This window comes from Lissotriton helveticus, chromosome 7 (assembly GCF_964261635.1).
Source record: "Lissotriton helveticus chromosome 7, aLisHel1.1, whole genome shotgun sequence".
Lineage (NCBI taxonomy): Eukaryota > Metazoa > Chordata > Amphibia > Caudata > Salamandridae > Lissotriton > Lissotriton helveticus.
In genome coordinates this window covers 965,389,078-965,408,148 of record NC_136068.1, presented here as the reverse complement: position 1 = coordinate 965,408,148, position 19,071 = coordinate 965,389,078, and the positions used below count along the sequence as shown (strand labels likewise).

Genomic DNA, 19,071 nt, shown 5'->3' with positions numbered 1-19,071 from the left:
CCTCTCAACTTCCTCCCCATGAGGTCAAGCGTCTTGCTCTCCTTTTCAGGTGGTGGCACCTAGTGGTCTGATATTTTGCCACTCTTCTAAATGCAGAGTTATAGCGCTTGTCCCCAAATTTCAGTTCGAACATCTCTGCCCTGTTGATATTTCTCCTGCTGTTACAATCAGGGGATAGAACCCTCCGTAGAAAATAATTGAGTTCTGTAAGAAAGTGCCCTCTTTTGCATGGTTGCCCCCACTTTCTGCTAAACTGCTGATGTGCTTTGACTGAGTGTGCCCAGTGTTCATGCCAAACAAGTACACAGGTCCTATGTTCTTTCCCCAAACTGCATTGAAAACAAAACCCAATTGTCACTCTTTGGCCACAGGTCAGTCCCTTGTAAATGGTTCCACAGGTACCAAGGGCACTTTGGGCAGGGAAAGCCTCTAAGGGCTGCAGCACTTATTGTGCCACCCATTGAGGCCCGGTACCTTTACACCCACAGACTGCCTTTGCAGGCTGCGTGTTCTGGTGCAGAACAAAGTCAAGAGTCGACATGGCACACATCCCTGTGCGCCATGCCTACAACCCAATGCCCTGGTATAGGTCAGACATCCCTCTAGCTGGGTGCATTATACCCGTGGCGAGGGTACAGGCGCATGAACCCTGCACCCCTTCAGGGTCTAAGCCAATTATTAGACATCATAAGTGCAGTAATGCCCTTAAGAGTATATGGTACACATGCCCCCGCCCTCCCCCTTGCTCTTACCATCATATTTGGCAATGTCTTCATCAATATCTTCTTTCTTGGCTTTTGATAAAATCCATCTACAATGAAAAAAATATCACAATGAAACTAACAAGTTTTTAATAACTATACAATATTAATTATTTTAAAGGCAAATGCACATAGAATACATGCAGTCTCCAACTTACAGAACAAGATGCTTAATACAAAACAAAGATAGACGCAGATTAAAAGCCTGCAGAAGTAGCGATTTCCTTGATATTTGTTACAGCAGATGCTTGTTTCCACTATATGGTGGTGGTGGTTTTGGGAATTTCCTATGTGTTTATCATATTGTAATTAATGCTTTTGTTGTTCTACATGTAGGTTATATCATAAATAAGGGGTCTTAAATATGTTTTTGAATTGACACATTGTCCTGAAGATAGTCTCAAGTGCGCTTTGGGCAACCAGAGACCAAAATGGCAACAAATTAACTTGCCTCTATTAATGAAAAGAACTCTTATTAACTACTGAGAAGTTATTGTGGGGAGGGACAGGGGGGGTAGGCGCTTGCTCTGTCAAAGGTGACTCGCTGAAAATCGTGAAATTTTGTTTCATCAATGCCTGACAGAGGACTTGTGCTGCTATTTTGACCCACTTATGAGATTTGTGTTTTCTGTTTGTAATAAAGCACACCTAACGTCACTATTTGTGGGAACACAATTGACATTTTTTTCACTTTAGTTTGCTGGATTGTATTTTTGTTAAAACAAATCCTCTTACAAATCAAATATTTTACAAAACTCTCCCTCCTTCAGGGAGTAGTTGGTGCTAGAAGAGCTTCCATCATCAGCCCTTACGTGAAACCTTCCTCTGGGCCAGTTTCTTGATTGCAAAGAAATTGCACAGAGGTACAAAGGTATAAACAACATGCAGACAATTTGAGTGAAAATTTGCTAACACTCCAATATCCTAAAGATCTTATCCGTAGGGCATCAAAAAGGTCAGGAAATAACAATTGGGATGCCCTTTTGGAAACTTACCTAAAGATAAAAATTGAGATTGGTTTGCGTTTGCACATTCAGCCATCTCATAGAAACAGTCAAAAAAGCCATCAATAATATCTGGAACATTCTAAATAAAGGGAATATACCTTTTTAACATAACGTGTATTTGTAAAGCGCACGTTCATCCGGAGGTATCTTGGCGCTGAATAACAGATGTTTATTGTTACCCAACTCAATGGTGTTCATTTTATCGACCTTAGATGGTTGAAAGGCTGAGTTGACCCACCGGGATATGAACCTGTGACCATGAGGTCGAACACAGGTCCCTGAAGTGGACGCATTAGTCCACTGAGCCACAAGACCCGGCTATGAAAAACCACTGTTTGCTCTAAAATGTAGCAGCAACCTAAGGGATATCCTAGTTAGCTCAAGACTACGTGGTACTAGGAGCACTGACCCAAACAGAAATTATGGGGAGGTGTGCCAGTTGTGGGCCATTTTCCCTGTGGTTCTTGTTTTGTGTGTGTGTGCTCCCACAACTGACGAAACAACTAGATCTAGGACTTAAGACAAAGTGGATACTGACAAACCACACTAATTGTAATTCATGGGGCGTTATCTATTTGATCAGGTGATCTTGTGATCTAATATATGTGGGTATGACTACCTGCAAGGTGAGAAGCAGGATCATTGAACACACAAGTTTGATTAGATGTAAAAAGTCAAATACAAAAATCACCAGACACTTCACAGAAGCAGAACATACTGAGGATGACATCAACTGGGTAGCCATTGACAAACCCTACTACTCCACAGAAATGGGTCACCTTGACAAAACCTTGTTTCGGAAGGAACAACGATGGGTGTTTAGATTTAGGAGTCACCAAAGAGGTCTCAACGATGACATCCATTGGTGTTCCCTATGAATGTACATAATTGATATCTGGGTATAAGAAACTTATATCTTGTTGTTCATGGCAAATAATCCATTCTGTAATGGTCTTTTTGACTCAATTAGACAGAGGACGCAGTTGTCCTCCAATTAGTGGTTGAACTTTATCCATGTATCAGGGGACACCATTTTATTTTGGACGTGACAGTTATTTGTCACATCCCTGTACTCTGACACTTTGAATTCCTACGTGTATAAATAGACAACATAGTGATAATTGCGAGTCATATCTTTGCCCAAACCCTAACAATACATATTAACCATTTGCATACCTTGTTGGCTCTAAAATACTTAACATGACTTGAGTTGCAGTTGGGCCAACTGAGTTTGTCACATTCCTCTTTCGTTTCAACAATATGTTATTTGCCGAATAAGTATCTACTGTGAGAACCACTGTTGGACTTGGCCCTGCTTGCAGGGTCATCCCGAAACTTTTTGCCTTTCCCCAAGCCCTTCCGCTGTGATGGAATTGGTGGGCTCAGGATGTTGGACACTTTGGTGCTGGTTAGCAGTGAAAAGCGTGTGTGCTTTCTGCCTTACATAGGTATACTAGGAACCCCCCGCCCTCCCCCTTTAGGGGACATCTTCCCCCATGGTAGGAAATGTATATGCCATGTGTGGTGTGAGAGGAAAATAATAAATGCTGTGTAATGGTGTACGCACCTAATGCCTAATGCTTTTCCCGCCTAATAGGTTATTCATACTGTTTGTATGCCTAACGCATTAATGCTGGCAATGCTTTTACCCTAATGCTACCTTGTGGGGGTCCTGCGTGAAGTGCCTAATCTAAGGTGATTTAATGCTCCCATGGTTTAGGCCCCAGCGGAGTATGGTGTGCCTAATGATATACAGAATATGCTCACCAGTTATGCCTAATGTATTTGTGTTTTCAGGTCCACTGTGACGGTAGGCCTAAGGTGTATATTCAGGCTTTATGCCTGACCACTGTATGTTTTATGCCTAGTGCTAATGGTTCCTTTTCCCCTAAGGCTGCAATGCTGGTGTTCTGCATACTATGCTTAACCTGAGGTTCCCATTCCAGGCTACGGCAACGATGATTTATGCCTGAAGTTATGCATAATGTGTTTTCATGATTAATGCCTTTATGCTACTGTTTTTCCCTAATGCCTAGGTGGCTGGTTTCATGTTTAGGCCTACCTTGACAAATGCCTGAAGTGATTTATGTCAAGTGCATGTCTACTCACCAGTAGGTACGGCCAGTGAGACGTTATTGCTTATGGACTTTGTTATCCTTGGACTTGTGATGGTTCTGGCAGCGGCCCGATTTGCGCTGCCCTGTATATAGTGAATTATTCCCCGGTGCCGGCTGGCACAGTTTATCTGCACCTGTGATTCCCTTCTGAGAGGTTTATTTTACAATACACAATGTTTTTCACCTAACCTGGTGTGGAGTCTTTTTGTAGTGTGCCTTGTGTGTCGCCTGTGTGTGCTGCGCGGATGCTTTACACATTTTCTCCAGAGTTTGGCCCACCCGCTCTGCACCACACTACCCGTTTCTAACATTGGTTCCAGCGGCGGGATAGGACTTGTGTTTGCGCAGAACCACAGCGACAACGGGTTTCACTGCAAACTGAGCACTTAAAATAATTACAGGTTTTGGGGATTGTTTTTCTTGAGTGTTCTTTCTTCCAGAAAGTGGTGTTTTTTTTAATTGTGTTCCCCTGTTGCACTGTGGGTGGCGTGTCCTGGGTGTACCTCGCCAGGATGGGGTTAACCTACAATGAGGATTACAGAGCAGGAAGTGATGGATTTCTGCAGACAGAGAGGGATACCCCCAGTAGGCAACACTCGCAGGAAGTTGTTTCTCTATGAGGCCATGAAGAGGGAGGAACCCTTAGGACCCTGTGGGGACCTTTCCGATTACCCCTCTGCATATTTAAAGGAGGGATTTGGTGGAGACCAGGAGGAGGACCTAGAGTGTGAGGAGGACTCCAAGAGTGAGGGTACCCAGTCCCCAACCCTGGAGGGTGGTGATACTGACGAGGAGGAAGAAGTTGATAAGGCGGAGACCCCAGTAGCAAGTGAAGACACCATAGGCAGGGAGTCCCGTGCTGGGTACAGTCCTGGGGGCACTGCCCCATTCCTTTCCCTGTCCCCAGAAGAGTAGATAGATAGGAGGGAAGAAAGGGAGCACCAGCTGGCTTTGGAGAGGCTCAGGTTAGAGCACGCCAAGGAGACAGCGCAGCTGAGGGTGGAAGAAAAAAGGTTAGAGACCGAACATGTCCTAGCGCAGGAAAGGATGGCGGAGGCAGAGAGGTCCTTTGCCAGGGAGAGACTAGCTCAGGTGGGTAGGTTGTCCCCTGACTGTGGTTTCTGTGCTCTGGATTCACCAGTGAGGGTGGGATCCAGTGGTGGCAGCGGGAATGAATCCAGTGCAGAGAGTCCCACGCCCAGAGCCAGGGAGACTGTGCCGGATTCCCAGGAGGGGGACAGGTTGGAGTTCAGAGGCAGGAGGAAAACTGTCCCACCAGTCCTGGGGGGAGTTTGCGGATGTGTGTTGCACTGCATTGGAGGATTGGGTGGTGGGTAGCGCAGTGAATGACTGGGAAAGGCTGTTCCAGGTAGTTATCAAGGAGCATGTGCTAAGAAGTGGTTTTCCCAGGTTGGGTCATCACCTGTTACAGTGTGGGTTCTCCCACCCCAGGGAACTTGCACAGGAGGCAGACCATTGGGTGAGTGCCAGAGTCTGAGATGGCATTGGGGATGATCCTGAAGGGAATGGTGCAGGGATCTTCCGACCCAGCTAGGCGGGAGTGGTGCAGAATAGTCCAGCTAGGTCCCGTGTAAGTGAGAGGGTTGTAGGGGCTCACGTCCTATCTACAGGAAGGAGTGAGACAGGGAGGTGTCCAGAGGTGTCCCAACCGCAGTCTCAGGGCCTGGAGAGTTCCATAAGGGAGCCTAGGCTGTCCTGATAGGCCATCCAGTGAAGGGGAGCCCCTAGTGTCAGGAGTACCTGAGGCATCTGTAATCAGAGCTCCAGCGGGTCAGGGGTTGCCTGACCTGGAGGGAGGGGCACTTGTAATCAAGGTCGCTACCGGTTTGACTTCCAGGGGTACTTCTCCAGGTGGGAGGGTGCGCAACTCTGGAAGGGTGTGCAGAGGGAGGTAGGTCTCGCCACTGGCACCGGTTCAGTCACAGGGCTTAGACCCTGGGTTGGGAGGCCAGGGATAGGTACTGCCTGACCTGGCGGGTGGGACATCTGTAAGCAGAGTCCCCCCAGGATTGTCTTCCAGGGGTACTTCTCCAGTTGGGAGGGTGCGGAACTCTGGGAGGGGGTGCAGGGGAAGGGACGACTCACCCCCTGGCACCGGGTCAACTTGAGGGTTTAGACCCTGGGTTGATGTATCAGTTAGAGGGCCACGGCCCTGGATGAGTGAGAGAGTGGTGTTCGGAGGGTACCCTGCATAGGAGGAGAGGGCGGAACCCCAGAAGGAGAGGTAGGGGGAGGAGAGCCTCGCCCCGATTGCTGGTCAGCCTAAGGGTGGGGACCCCAGTTTGGAAGACCTGTGGCAGTTTGGAACTGCACGGAGAAGGAGAGTGGTCAACGGGCACTACGGGCCTGGGGTTACTGCCCCCCACTCTGCGAGAGAGCAAGAGCCAGAGACATCTGGATGTCCTAGGGGACGGTCCTGGCCGCAACCAACTAGAGCGTACCAGTGGGGCGGCTTAGTTGGTCCAGGGAGGTTTGATAGAGGGAACCACCGGGTTCCAGAGTGGCGGAGAACCTGCAGGTGCCCCTGCAGTTGCGGGCCTGCGTCCATGTTTTCTCGCCCTAAGCAGGGAAGCCCATCAAGGCATTGATTGGTCTACCCTGGCTTTTGGCTGGGAAGGGGTCGTGTTGGACTTGGTCCTGCTTGCAGGGTCATCCCAAAACTTTTTGCCTTTTCCCAAGCCCTTCCGCTGTGATGGAATTGGTGGGCTCAGGATATTGGACACTTTAGTGCTGGTTAGCAGTGAAAAGCGTGTGTGCTTTCTGCCTTACATAGGTATACTAGGAACCCCCCGCCCTCCCCCTTTAGGGGACATCTTCCCCCCATGGTAGGAAATGTATATGCCATGTGTGGTGTGAGAGGAAAATAATAAATGCTGTGTAATGGAGTACGCACCTAATGCTTTTCCCCGCCTAATAGGTTATTCATACTGTTTGTATGTCTAACGCATTAATGCTGGCAATGCTTTTACCCTAATGCTACCTTGTGGGGGTCCTGCGTGAAGTGCCTAATCTAAGGTGATTTAATGCTCCCATGGTTTAGGCCCCAGCGGAATATGGTGTGCCTAATGATATACAGAATATGCTCACCAGTTATGCCTAATGTATTTGTGTTTTCAGGTCCACTGTGACGGCAGGCCTAAGGTGTATATTCAGGCTTTATGCCTGACCACTGTATGTTTTATGCCTAATGCTAATGGTTCCTTTTCCCCTAAGGCTGCAATGCTGGTGTTCTGCATACTATGCTTAACCTGAGGTTCCCATTCCAGGCTACGGCAACGATGATTTATGCCTGAAGTTATGCATAATGTGTTTTCATGATTAATGCCTTTATGCTACTGTTTTTCCCTAATGCCTACGTGGCTGGTTTCATGTTTAGGCCTACCTTGACAAATGCCTGAAGTGATTTATGTCAAGTGCATGTCTACTCACCAGTAGGTACGGCCAGTGAGACGTTATTGCTTATGGACTTTGTTATCCTTGGACTTGTGATGGTTCTGGCAGCGGCCCGATTGGCGCTGCCCTGTATATAGTGAATTATTCCCCGGTGCCGGCTGGCACAGTTTATCTGCACCTGTGATTCCCTTCTGAGAGGTTTATTTTACAATACACAATGTTTTTCACCTAACCTGGTGTGAAGTCTCTTTTTGTAGTGTGCCTTGTGTGTCGCCTGTGTGTGCTGCGCGGATGCTTTACACATTTTCTCCGGAGTTTGGCCCACCCGCTCTGCACCACACTACCCGTTTCTAACATTGGTTTCAGCGGCGGGATAGGACTTGTGTTTGCGCAGAACCACAGCGACAACGTGTTTCACTGCAAACTGAGCACTTAAAATAATTACAGGTTTTGGGGATTGTTTTTCTTGAGTGTTCTTTCTTCCAGAAAGTGGTGTTTTTTTAATTGTGTTCCCCTGTTGCACTGTGGGTGGCGTGTCCTGGGTGTACCTCGCCAGGATGGGGTTAACCTACAATGAGGATTACAGAGCAGGAAGTGATGGGTTTCTGCAGACAGAGAGGGATACCCCCAGTAGGCAACACTCGCAGGAAGTTGTTTCTCTATGAGGCCATGAAGAGGGAGGAACCCTTAGGACCCTGTGGGGACCTTTCCGATTACCCCTCTGCATATTTAAAGGAGGGATTTGGTGGAGACCAGGAGGAGGACCTAGAGTGTGAGGAGGACTCCAAGAGTGAGGGTTCCCAGTCCCCAACCCTGGAGGGTGGTGATACTGACGAGGAGGAAGAAGTTGATAAGGCGGAGACCCCAGTAGCAAGTGAAGACACCATAGGCAGGAAGTCCCGTGCTGGGTACAGTCCTGGGGGCACTGCCCCATTCCTTTCCCTGTCCCCAGAAGAGTAGATAGATAGGAGGGAAGAAAGGGAGCACCAGCTGGCTTTGGAGAGGCTCAGGTTAGAGCACGCCAAGGAGACAGCGCAGCTGAGGGTGGAAGAAAAAAGGTTAGCGACCGAACATGTCCTAGCGCAGGAAAGGATGGCGGAGGCAGAAAGGTCCTTCGCCAGGGAGAGACTAGCTCAGGTGGGTAGGTTGTCCCCTGACTGTGGTTTCTGTGCTCTGGATTCACCAGTGAGGGTGGGATCCAGTGGTGGCAGCGGGAATGAATCCAGTGCAGAGAGTCCCACGCCCAGAGCCAGGGAGACTGTGCCTGATTCCCAGGAGGGGGACAGGTTGGAGTTCAGGGGCAGGAGGAAAACTGTCCCACCAGTCCTGGGGGGAGTTTGCGGATGTGTGTTGCACTGCATTGGAGGATTGGGTGGTGGGTAGCGCAGTGAATGTTTGGGAAAGGCTGTTCCAGGTAGTTATCAAGGAGCACGTGCTAAGAAGTGGTTTTCCCAGGTTGGGTCATCACCTGTTACAGTGTGGGTTCTCCCACCCCAGGGAACTTGCACAGGAGGCAGACCATTGGGTGAGTGCCAGAGTCTGAGATGGCATTGGGGATGATCCTGAAGGGAATGGTGCAGGGATCTTCCGACCCAGCTAGGCGGGAGTGGTGCAGAATAGTCCAGCTAGGTCCCGTGTAAGTGAGAGGGTTGTAGGGGCTCACGTCCTATCTACAGGAAGGAGTGACACAGGGAGGTGTCCAGAGGTGTCCCAACCGCAGTCTCAGGGCCTGGAGAGTTCCATAAGGGAGCCTAGGCTGTCCTGATAGGCCATCCAGTGAAGGGGAGCCCCTAGTGTCAGGAGTACCTGGGGCATCTGTAATCAGAGCTCCAGCGGTTCAGGGGTTGCCTGACCTGGAGGGAGGGGCACTTGTAATCAAGGTCCCTACCGGTTTGACTTCCAGGGGTACTTCTCCAGGTGGGAGGGTGCGCAACTCTGGAAGGGTGTGCAGAGGGAGGAAGGTCTCGCCACTGGCACCGGTTCAGCCACAGGGCTTAGACCCTGGGTTGGCAGGCCAGGGATAGGTACTGCCTGACCTGGCGGGTGGGACATCTGTAAGCAGAGTCCCCCCAGGATTGTCTTCCAGGGGTACTTCTCCAGTTGGGAGGGTGCGGAACTCTGGGAGGGGGTGCAGGGGAAGGGACGACTCATCCCTGGCACCGGGTCAACTTGAGGGTTTAGACCCTGGGTTGATGTATCAGTTAGAGGGCCACGGCCCTGGATGAGTGAGAGTGGTGTTCTGAGGGTACCCTGCATAGGAGGAGAGGGCGGAACCCCAGAAGGAGAGGTAGGGGGGAGGAGAGCCTCGCCCCGATTGCTGGTCAGCCTGAGGGTGGGGACCCCAGTTGGGAAGACCTGTGGCAGTTTGGAACTGTACGGAGAAGGAGAGTGGTCAACGGGCACTACGGGCCTGGGGTTACTGCCCCCCACTCTGCGAGAGAGCAAGAGCCAGAGACATCTGGATGTCCTAGGGGACGGTCCTGGCCGCAACCAACTAGAGCGTACCAGTGGGGAGGCTTAGTTGGTCCAGGGAGGTTTGATAGAGGGAACCACCGGGTTCCAGAGTGGCGGAGAACCTGCAGGTGTCCCTGCAGTTGCGGGCCTGCGTCCATGTTTTCTCGCCCTAAGCAGGGAAGCCCATCAAGGCATTGATTGGTCTACCCTGGCTTTTGGCTGGGAGGGGGTCGTGTTGGACTTGGTCCTGCTTGCAGGGTCATCCCAAAACTTTTTGCCTTTCCCCAAGCCCTTTCGCTGTGATGTAATTGGTGGGTTCAGGATGTTGGACACTTTGGCGCTGGTTAGCAGTGCCAAGTGTGTGTGCTTTCTGCCTTACACAGGTATATTAGGAACCCCCCGCCCCGCCCTTATGGGACATCTCCCCCATGGTACGAAATGTATATGCCATGTGTGGTGAGAGGAAAATAAATGCTGTGTAATGGTGTACGCACCTTTATTTTCACCATTGCAGAAACGTCACTTTTAAAATGGACGCCATTTCTGTCTGCTTGTGCCGCCTGTCTGAGGTGGGTTACTGGTCTAGTGTTTGAAGTGACAAGGTGCTCTACACTTCCCCAGTGACAGTTGAGGCAGGAACTACCAGGGACCTTCTAGAAGCTTCCAGCCCGCTCTGGTAGGTGGGAGGAGGGGTGTATATGTAGAGCAGTAGAGATGCTATGTGCTCAGACTGAGGGTGGACTGGAATGAGAGGGGACACTGCCAGAAGGTACCGCTGCATGGGCCTGTGTGCTGGCCCCTGAGCCCATCTGTACCACTCTATCCACAGGCCAGTGAGTGCCTTTGCTGGAGTGAAGACTGCTGTGTCAGGAAGAGTGCCACTTTATGGGAGATGACTGCTTCTAGGAGCTGCTGTCCTGTACTGATGAGTGCCCACTGTCTGCTGATCTTGCCTAGCCTGCCTGCTCTGCTGCCCTAGTGCCTCGTGAGTGCTATACTTTGACTGCCTGCACTCCAAGGAGGTGAGGAGCGTGGGCGCTACTCCCACGGGTGGGACCCTGAGAACTGTGAGTCACCTAGCGCCTGGTGAGCGCCATATTTGAAGTGACTGTGCTGCCCTGCCTGCACTCTAGCGCCTGGTGGGCCTTGTTTTCCTGATTACCAGAAGAGGTACACCATCTTCTGTCCCTGAAGCTTCTAGTGGGACCTAGTGCCTTGCAAACGCTATATTCAAGGTGCCAGGGGAAGAGGAGCGGACGCCTGCAGCGCTGTGCTGTCAAATCGCTATATTTCAATTCCCCTGCGTGTGTGCTGCATTGGGGTGCTGCCAGAGTGCCATATTCGCATTGACTATGCTCTGCTTGCTGCCAAGGCGCTACAACTGTGCCCAGGAGAAGAGGAGCGGACGTCTGCCGCACCTGGATTCTAAAGCGCTACGAGGGAATCCCGGCGTGTGGGATTCCCACTGCCTGCTTGGTTGACAGTGGGCAGCTGAAACATTGTGTGGCACTCTTAATTGCAGAGTCCAGAAGAGGGACTCCAACGTCCCAGTGATCTTTTGGGGGCAGTTTTGAAGTTAGTAGCCTCAGAGGGGGGCTCCCAGGACACAGTGGCCAATTCTCCTGGTACTCAACACAGCTGTGCAGCAGAAGAGAGGGCGGCTGCACAACAGGGGGCATCTTTAATCTTAGAGTCCCAGAAGGGGGGTTCCATTTTCCCCAGGAGTAGTGGCGCCAAAGGCTAACCTGCAAGGCTGATGGCACTTATAATGTGTGCTGCTTTCCCTCAATGACTGCATGGCTGTTAATGTTTTATGCCCCCTCCTAATTTGATTACGCTAATGTGGTTATATCGCCAATGGTTTATTTCCCCCTGAATGCTTACAGGATGTTTGGGGGTTACTAAGGATGCACCATTATGCTAATGTTCTATCCTAATGTGCGCAATGATGAAATGCCTCATGTGTATGCCCTATTCTTATGTGATTAGGCCCCATGTACCGCAGGAGGTGCCTTATGCATCTGCTAATGCCTAATGTGATGTTGCCTAGCCTTTTTACCCTAATGAGAATGCTTCATGCGTACTATGTTTATGCCCACAGCTTGATGCCTAATGCTTTTCCCGCCTAATAGGTTATTCATACGGTTTGTATGCCGAATGCATTAATGCTGGCAATGCTTTTACCGTAACGCTACCTTGTGGGGGTCATGCGTGAAGTGCCTAATCTAAGGTGATTTAATGCTCCCATGGTTTAAGCCCCAGCCAAGTATGGTGTGCCTAATGATATGCAGAATATGCTCACCCTTTATGCCTAATGTATTCGTGTTTTCAGGTCAACTGTGACGGTAGGCCTAAGGTGTTAATTCAGGCTTTATGCCTGACCACTGTGTGTTTTATGCCTAGTGCGAATGGTTTCTTTTCCCCTAAGGCTGCAATGCTGGTGTTCTGCATACTATGCCTAACCCGATGTTCCCATTCCAGGCTACAGCAACAATGATTTATGCCTGAAGTTATGCATTAGGTGTTTTCATAATTAATGCCTTTATGCTACTGTTTTTTCCCTAATGCCTACGTGGCTGGTTTCATGTTTAGGTCTACCTTGACAAATGCCTAAAGTGATTTATGCCAAGTGCATGTCTACTCACCAGTAGGTACGGCCGGTAAGACGATACTGCTTATGGAATTTCAGTTATCCTTGGACTTATAATGGTTCTGGCAGCCGCCCGATTGGCACTGCCCTGTATATAGTCCACCTGCTAATTATTCCCCGGTGCCAGCTGGCAGTTTATCTTCACCTGCGATTCCCTTCTGATGTGTTTATTTTACAAAACACATACTGTTTTTCACCTAACCTGGTGTGGAGTCTCTTTTTGTGTGTGCCTTGTGTGTCGCCTGTGTGCTGCGCGGATGCTTTACACATTTCCTCCGGAGTTTGGCCCACCTGCTTTGCACCACGCTACCAGTTTCTAACAACCACAAATCCAATGATCACTTGGGATACATTTCCGGGTTACAAACGTACACGCGGTTTGCACATTCGCAACATCTCATACAAATGGATACGCCGCCCTGGAGTCTCCCTCCTGCTGGCTCTTCGCAAGACGCTGCGTATTGAGACTCTGCAGGTATGGCATTTTCCACTGATTTCAAATTGGGAAATACCGCTTACCCTGTAGTTTGTAGGCATAGGTGCTAGATCTACAGACAGGGTATTTGCTCTAGGAAAGAAATAGTGAGATCCATCTCAATATATACTTAAATGAGACAGTTTTTAATCCCTTCTAGCCTGACTGTTTCCAGAGGTTTTTCAGGAGTATGTTTATACTTTATGTGTATGTTGATATAGGTTTCTATACTTTTGTGTAGTCCCTTTAGCAAGCAGATATGGTGACATTACTATGGAGCCGGGTCCTGGTCACAACTTCACGCTCCATTGTTTACCATTAATGCTTAACGTAGATTTGCACGGGAGATTGAAACATCATTACCCAAGAAATGTCTTTATTTGCAAGGACGGTTTTTGAAAGAATGTTTATTTGTAAGTATTGTTTTTATTGATTGCTTATGTTTTCTTGGTACACGCATGTAGCTCTAATTCGCTCTGAGGTGACCGATGATGGTTGAGCAGACCTTGATATACTGTTTATGGTAAAGTCAGATAGAATCTCCTCTTGGGCACCACAGATTTACTTTACACTGGCTTTGCAGTCTTGGTGATGGACACTGGAGTTATATTGATATGAGGATTGTTTATCATTGTGTTTTACTTTCAGAATCTAGCAGACCGTACCAGATGATGGTGCCACGAGATCAATCAATATTGTGAACATGCGGTCTTTTTTTGGTTATTTTCAGTCTATTTAGAAGGAAAGTGACAGAATGCGACAGAATGCCATGAACCTTCAGTCAATTAATGCAGAAACATGTTGACCACAGCATAGGGTGAACATCTATATCCCTTTCTCAGACTGGCAATGGTTCTAGTTTATCAATGTTGCAATTATTGGACATGTTGATTAGTTAGCCACATGCAACTACCAAATATAAAACAATGTATCATACAGTTGTGGCATAATGCATGGCAGTTATTTTGAGGGATAACCTCCTGGATGTCTGGATTGCAAAGAGGACCTCAATGTACACCAGATGCCTTTTGGTCTGGACACTGCTGGCAAATGCCCTATATGCAACTAGCTTTTCATAGCAAAGGGGTGTAAGAATGCTCACGAAGTAGTAAATGTCTTGTAGCCTCTTTATCAGCATAATGCACCCTACTAGAGACAAAGGGAGTGTCAACGAATAATTTACCTGTTGGTGTAGTTTTGGAGCCAGTGCTCATTTCGAGGACTTTGGCTCTGATTTTCTAGAGTCTGTCGGGGTTTTAGGGGTCGACTTCATAACGGTCTCTACGACCGTGTAGTCCTCAGGTCCCTTAGCCATGTTGTCCTCTTCACCGCTGGAGAGGCCCAAGTCCCGGAGCGACGAAGGTTATCCTTGGCCCTACATGCTGTAATTCACTCTCCTCTGTCTTTTCCTTACTCTGAGGGTCTTCGGGGTGAATGCCGAGCAGGTGTTGCAATCCTTGCTTTCGTGGTCGATTGGCAGGCAGAGGTTGCAAACCGGGTGCTGGTCCTTCTGCGCGTACTTGTGGTGGCAAAATTTGAAAGGAGTTTTGTCCATTCCTGCTCTCAGGGGGCCCCCTGAATGCGCATTCTCCGTTGGACGTTGAAGTTTCTCGTCTTCCTCTCCTCCTTCGTCATCCCGGCACTGTGTTCTTAATTGCGAGATGAAAACTTCAACTTTTTCGGATATTTTCTGCTTTATTTTCTCATCCTTCCAAAAACTCTGGAACTTCTCAGTGACGATCCAGACACAACGGCAGAAAAAAGAATCTGAAGATGGCACCCAAAGGTGGGAGCTTCCGGAGGAAGCACGCCGACGTCACAGGAGGACACCAAATGATGGGATGTCGACGCCCACCTGGGCCACGAAAAAAAGAAAGGGAAAAAAATATGACTAACCAGGCCCAACCACTAGACCGTGGAATAATGCACAGCATAGTGAATCCACAAAGATTCACGCTGCAAAACCATTGTTTACTCTGTTCTTTCAACCTGGCAAAATCAATCCACTATGCTTTCAAACATTTTTCGCCCTGAGCTTACTTTAGATCCCTATATATGTAGTAGATAGGGCTCTGTGCTGAAAAGTTTCTAAGTGACGATATTTAAAAGTGAAAAGTAGTTTTAAATAAAAGTGTACTTGCCTTATTGTGAAAATCTTGGTCTTGAAATAAAGTAAAAAGTATAATTTTCTAAACCTGAACTGGATCTCCTTCTTGAGAAGAGTGTCCATTATTGATCACTGTTGTGCAATAAATCTCTGACACTCTGTGTTAGGTCTAAGGCTGCTCGCCCACACTACCACTGATAGAGCACTTTGGGATTTTACATTGAGCCCTGTGCACTTTTGTGGAACCTCTTGACTCCTGTGCACGGTATTACCACCTAGTGACAATATTATATACATATGCAGCTTCCTACAGTATGAAAAGCCATGAATGGCCTGTACGAAAGATGTTCTCGCAGGAAATTGGTAAACACCAATCTTCTGAGCGCACCAGCAAGTTTTAGACAAACCACTTGTTCTTTGATAGGGACTTAAGAAGAGGTCATCCTCTTCCTGCACATGGGGCTTCACTTTTTGGTTTCTGAAACGTGTGGTAGATAGCCGTGTCCTCCGACAGAAAGGGCTTGACAGGATATGGCTCTAAAGATTGGTCATCAGGAGGTTCCACATTGTAAACATGCCATGGGTAATCTCTGGCATCCATAGCAATTGAATAATTTTTTGGGAGCGGCTGTAGTGCAAAAGGTCTTGGTCCAATTCTCTGTGTATGAACTGAGCCAGGGACAGTCAGTGCGAGGTTGATGGTGTGGGTCCCTGGTTCCCATGCCTTATTCCCCGGTATGTGTTCCGCTTCAAGTTCTTCAAACATTGCTTTCGAAGGTGAGGTGGCATTTTTTGGTATAAGGTTGGCCCAGATGACGAGTATGTGCAAAGATCAGGCCCGAGCCTGTATCAATGTAAATCCTCCTCTGCTGTCAGGGTGGTCTACCTTGCCTTCCATACGGAGTGGTTACTCTGAGTTGAGCCCAAGGCTGGCTTTGGGATAGACTTAGGAGTCCATCTCAGTATAGAAGTGGGCTCAGGGTGTGATCAAGTGTCAGCTTCTGGATAACTGGGCGGACAACTACGCTACGCTCGCGTACTTTGCACTACTTCGCACTACGGGAATTGCACGTAGCACAGTGCGAACATGGGTAGCGTAGAGTAGCGGTCATTTTTTGCTTGCTCGCGGTCCTCAACGTCAAGTTGGCAACCGCGAACGATCAAAATGACAATCCGGCAAGACTTTTTCCTCAGTCACGATCAGCAACATCATCAAGTTGGCGATCGCGAGCGTGGAAAATAAACCTCCTGGTGAGATTCTCAACGCGGGGAGGTCAGGTTTCTCATTGCGAGAGGTCGTGTATGCTCGCGATGAGAAACTAACAGTCTTCGTTGAGAAAGCTGCCGCTCGAGTAAAATTCTACTCGAGTGGCAGTAAAAGACAGCTCGCACTGTGCAAGATGCCGTTTTCAATGATTGCACAGTGCCAGATGCTTGTCCGCACTGTGCAATTGCCGCGAACAGCGCACTATGCAGTTCACATAGCTTGCGAAGTGCACTTTGAGTAGCTACGCGTAACGCTACTTCGCGAACTACGCCCAGGGTTACTTCTGGATCTCAGGATGTCTTGTGCCGAAGGAATGTATTAGGTTTGGTGCAGCTTTGGAACAGTAGGTGTAATGTCTATCCCTTTTGGACATTTCTACAGCATGGTGCTCTCAATGCAGTTGCTTACCCTAAAGCAAAGGCTCTGTGTGAGGTGTGTGCAAAATCCTAAGCCTGGTCTTTGTCCTTGGTGGGGGGCTTAGTCAAGGGCCTACAGAAAAAATGACTCCTTAGTCAGAATCATTTGAGGACCCATATTCAAGACTTCATTACCCTCATTAGACTACTGAAGTACCGCCCCTTTCCCTTTTAGATGTAAGTTCCTTCCATGTCTTCAACACTGAAAGCAGTCTCCAATGATTAATTCTGGAATTTATATTCAAGGGTCCGAGGTATATGCGGGGAATTTGTGGCAATACAAAGGAGGTGTTGGCTTCAAAACCTTTGGTCAATGCACACCATGGCCTAAAGGTAGTAGTGGCCTGGCAGACTTCTGGTGTCTCTCAGACTCCGGGCTCAACTAATCGACCACCATTTGTGCAGTGCTCAGCCTACACATGTGGTCACTGCACGGCCTTGGGTGGGTGTCAACCACATTGCCGGACAAAGTCTTCCGCAATTATGAGGCCTTTGGATCTTGATGCTGTTCTTCAGACTAGAAGGCTGAGCTGGACTTTGAACTGGACTGCATCAGCTGGACTGCATCAGCTGGAACTCGGAGGGACCAGCTTTTTCCTTCACCTCAAATTTGCATGAACCGAAAAAGTCAGGGGTGTCTACGACGTCCTGCCTCAGCATTCTCCGGCAGGCTCACCTTCACTCACGTCAGTACCAAAGAGTTTACTTGGATCGGAAAATGAGGTAAGCCTTGCATCTGGTGCTCAGAGGAGAAGCTGAGATTGCAGTCTTTATGGTGGTCAGTGCAGGAGAACGTAGAATGGCAATGGGGTAGCATTGGCATCACTAACCTGGCATTCGTTGGAGTGCAGGGGGCAAAGGGCCCAGCGGTGAGAAACCAAAAGTGTTGACTAAATGCAAAAACAGAATCGAAGATCCAAAGCAGTGAATTTTTGTGACATATGTCGAGTAATCAAATGAGACCAGCAGTAAGCATTATCTGCCGAACATAAAGCCTGATCAGTAAACATCCAAACCAGATGGCAGGAAAAGAAAAAAATCTAACAATGGAGCCAGTGTCTGTGTGCGTCACCAACTAAAGGAAGAGCCACTATGCCTCCTGACTCAAAAGACTTCTAAGAAGAAAAACAAGTAGCAACACTAGATGGCAGAAGTATGTAGAGCATTCTTTTTTTGCCAATAGGCTGTGAAGTATGCATTGTGCAAACATGCTGCAGTCATCGAATCTCCATCTTTTTAGGGGGCTAATGGGGGGTAGAGAGCTGTTGTGGAATCTTTCAGCCCTCTTATGGTCTTTTTTTGTGATGAAAAAGTACCTTGAATTAACAGGTTGTCCTCTGTGAGATGGAGGAACTCTGTCTATGGGATTTATTTTTAATCTACATTAAGTGCTGCAGCCCTTAGAGGCCTTCTCTGATCACAGCGCTCTGGGTACCTGTGGTGCCATTTACCAGGGGCTGGCCGGTGGCCAGAGATGCCAATTGGGTTTAGGCTTCAATTTAGTTTTAGAGAAAGAACATAGGCCCTGGATACCTGATTAGCAGTAGCCCAGGGCACACTCAGTCAAAGCACATGAGCAAATCAGCAAAAAGTGTGGGCAACCGTGCAGAAAGATGGCACTTTCTCACATCTGCGACAAACTAGTCCTGTTCAGAACACTCCTAGTGCCAAGTTCACTAAACTATTATCAGCGGTTGATGAAACTTACATCGAAATTCAATATTTTGGAAGATAAGGTGCATTCTCTGGCGGGGTCAGTAGGTTCGCTCAGATCAGATTGAAAGTCTTCTGAGTAGAACCGCCAACATTCCGACAACTCCAGCTATTAATAATCAGATGACTTCGGTGTGAGACAGGCCCTTTATCTAGAACTGAATCCGCCAACAGGAATAGTGGCAACAGAGACTAACAGCTGGAGTCACCAAACCATAGGTAAATTGCAGGACTCCCAGGTCCCTTACTTGGTGAAACCACTCAACAGAAGTTGTGGAGGCTGGCTCAGACCTTTGAAAGAGGCAGAACAAGTAGGGCATACTCACCCAGTCCGGTTCCACTTCTTTTGACAATCTAAACCTCCCTCTGGCCGGTCCACCCTACGTCTTGGTTTTGGCCAATGTCCCTCCAGGAGCAGTGTCCCTAGTAATGTTTCCAGAATCTAAGAAACAAGGTGGCAGTACATTGGCTTGCTGGACGGGCTGCCACAGAAATGAGGTCCATGCTCTTTGAGAAAATAATTATGGTACGTAGGGTAGGATGGATAGGGAATGCCCAGAAGACCTTGAGGGGGACTTATTATAATTTATTTTTGCAACAACTTCAGGGCGGGATTTACGCTGAACAAACTTTATCTAGGGTCTGTGGTTATTACAGCCTTACTGTTGGAATATTTTTATCAACCTTTGC

At 48.3% G+C, this 19,071-nt stretch overlaps 1 protein-coding gene across 2 annotated transcripts in view; it reads right to left on the bottom strand.

The window, feature by feature from the left end:
- CANX (calnexin) overlaps positions 1-19,071 on the bottom strand; it is a 574,990-nt gene that overhangs the window by 463,357 nt on the left and 92,562 nt on the right. For both annotated transcript variants that reach the window (XM_078653533.1, XM_078653534.1), the window contains exon 4: positions 753-811. In XM_078653533.1, the coding sequence (XP_078509659.1) occupies positions 753-811 (59 nt within the window). The remainder of the gene's footprint in view (positions 1-752; positions 812-19,071) is intronic.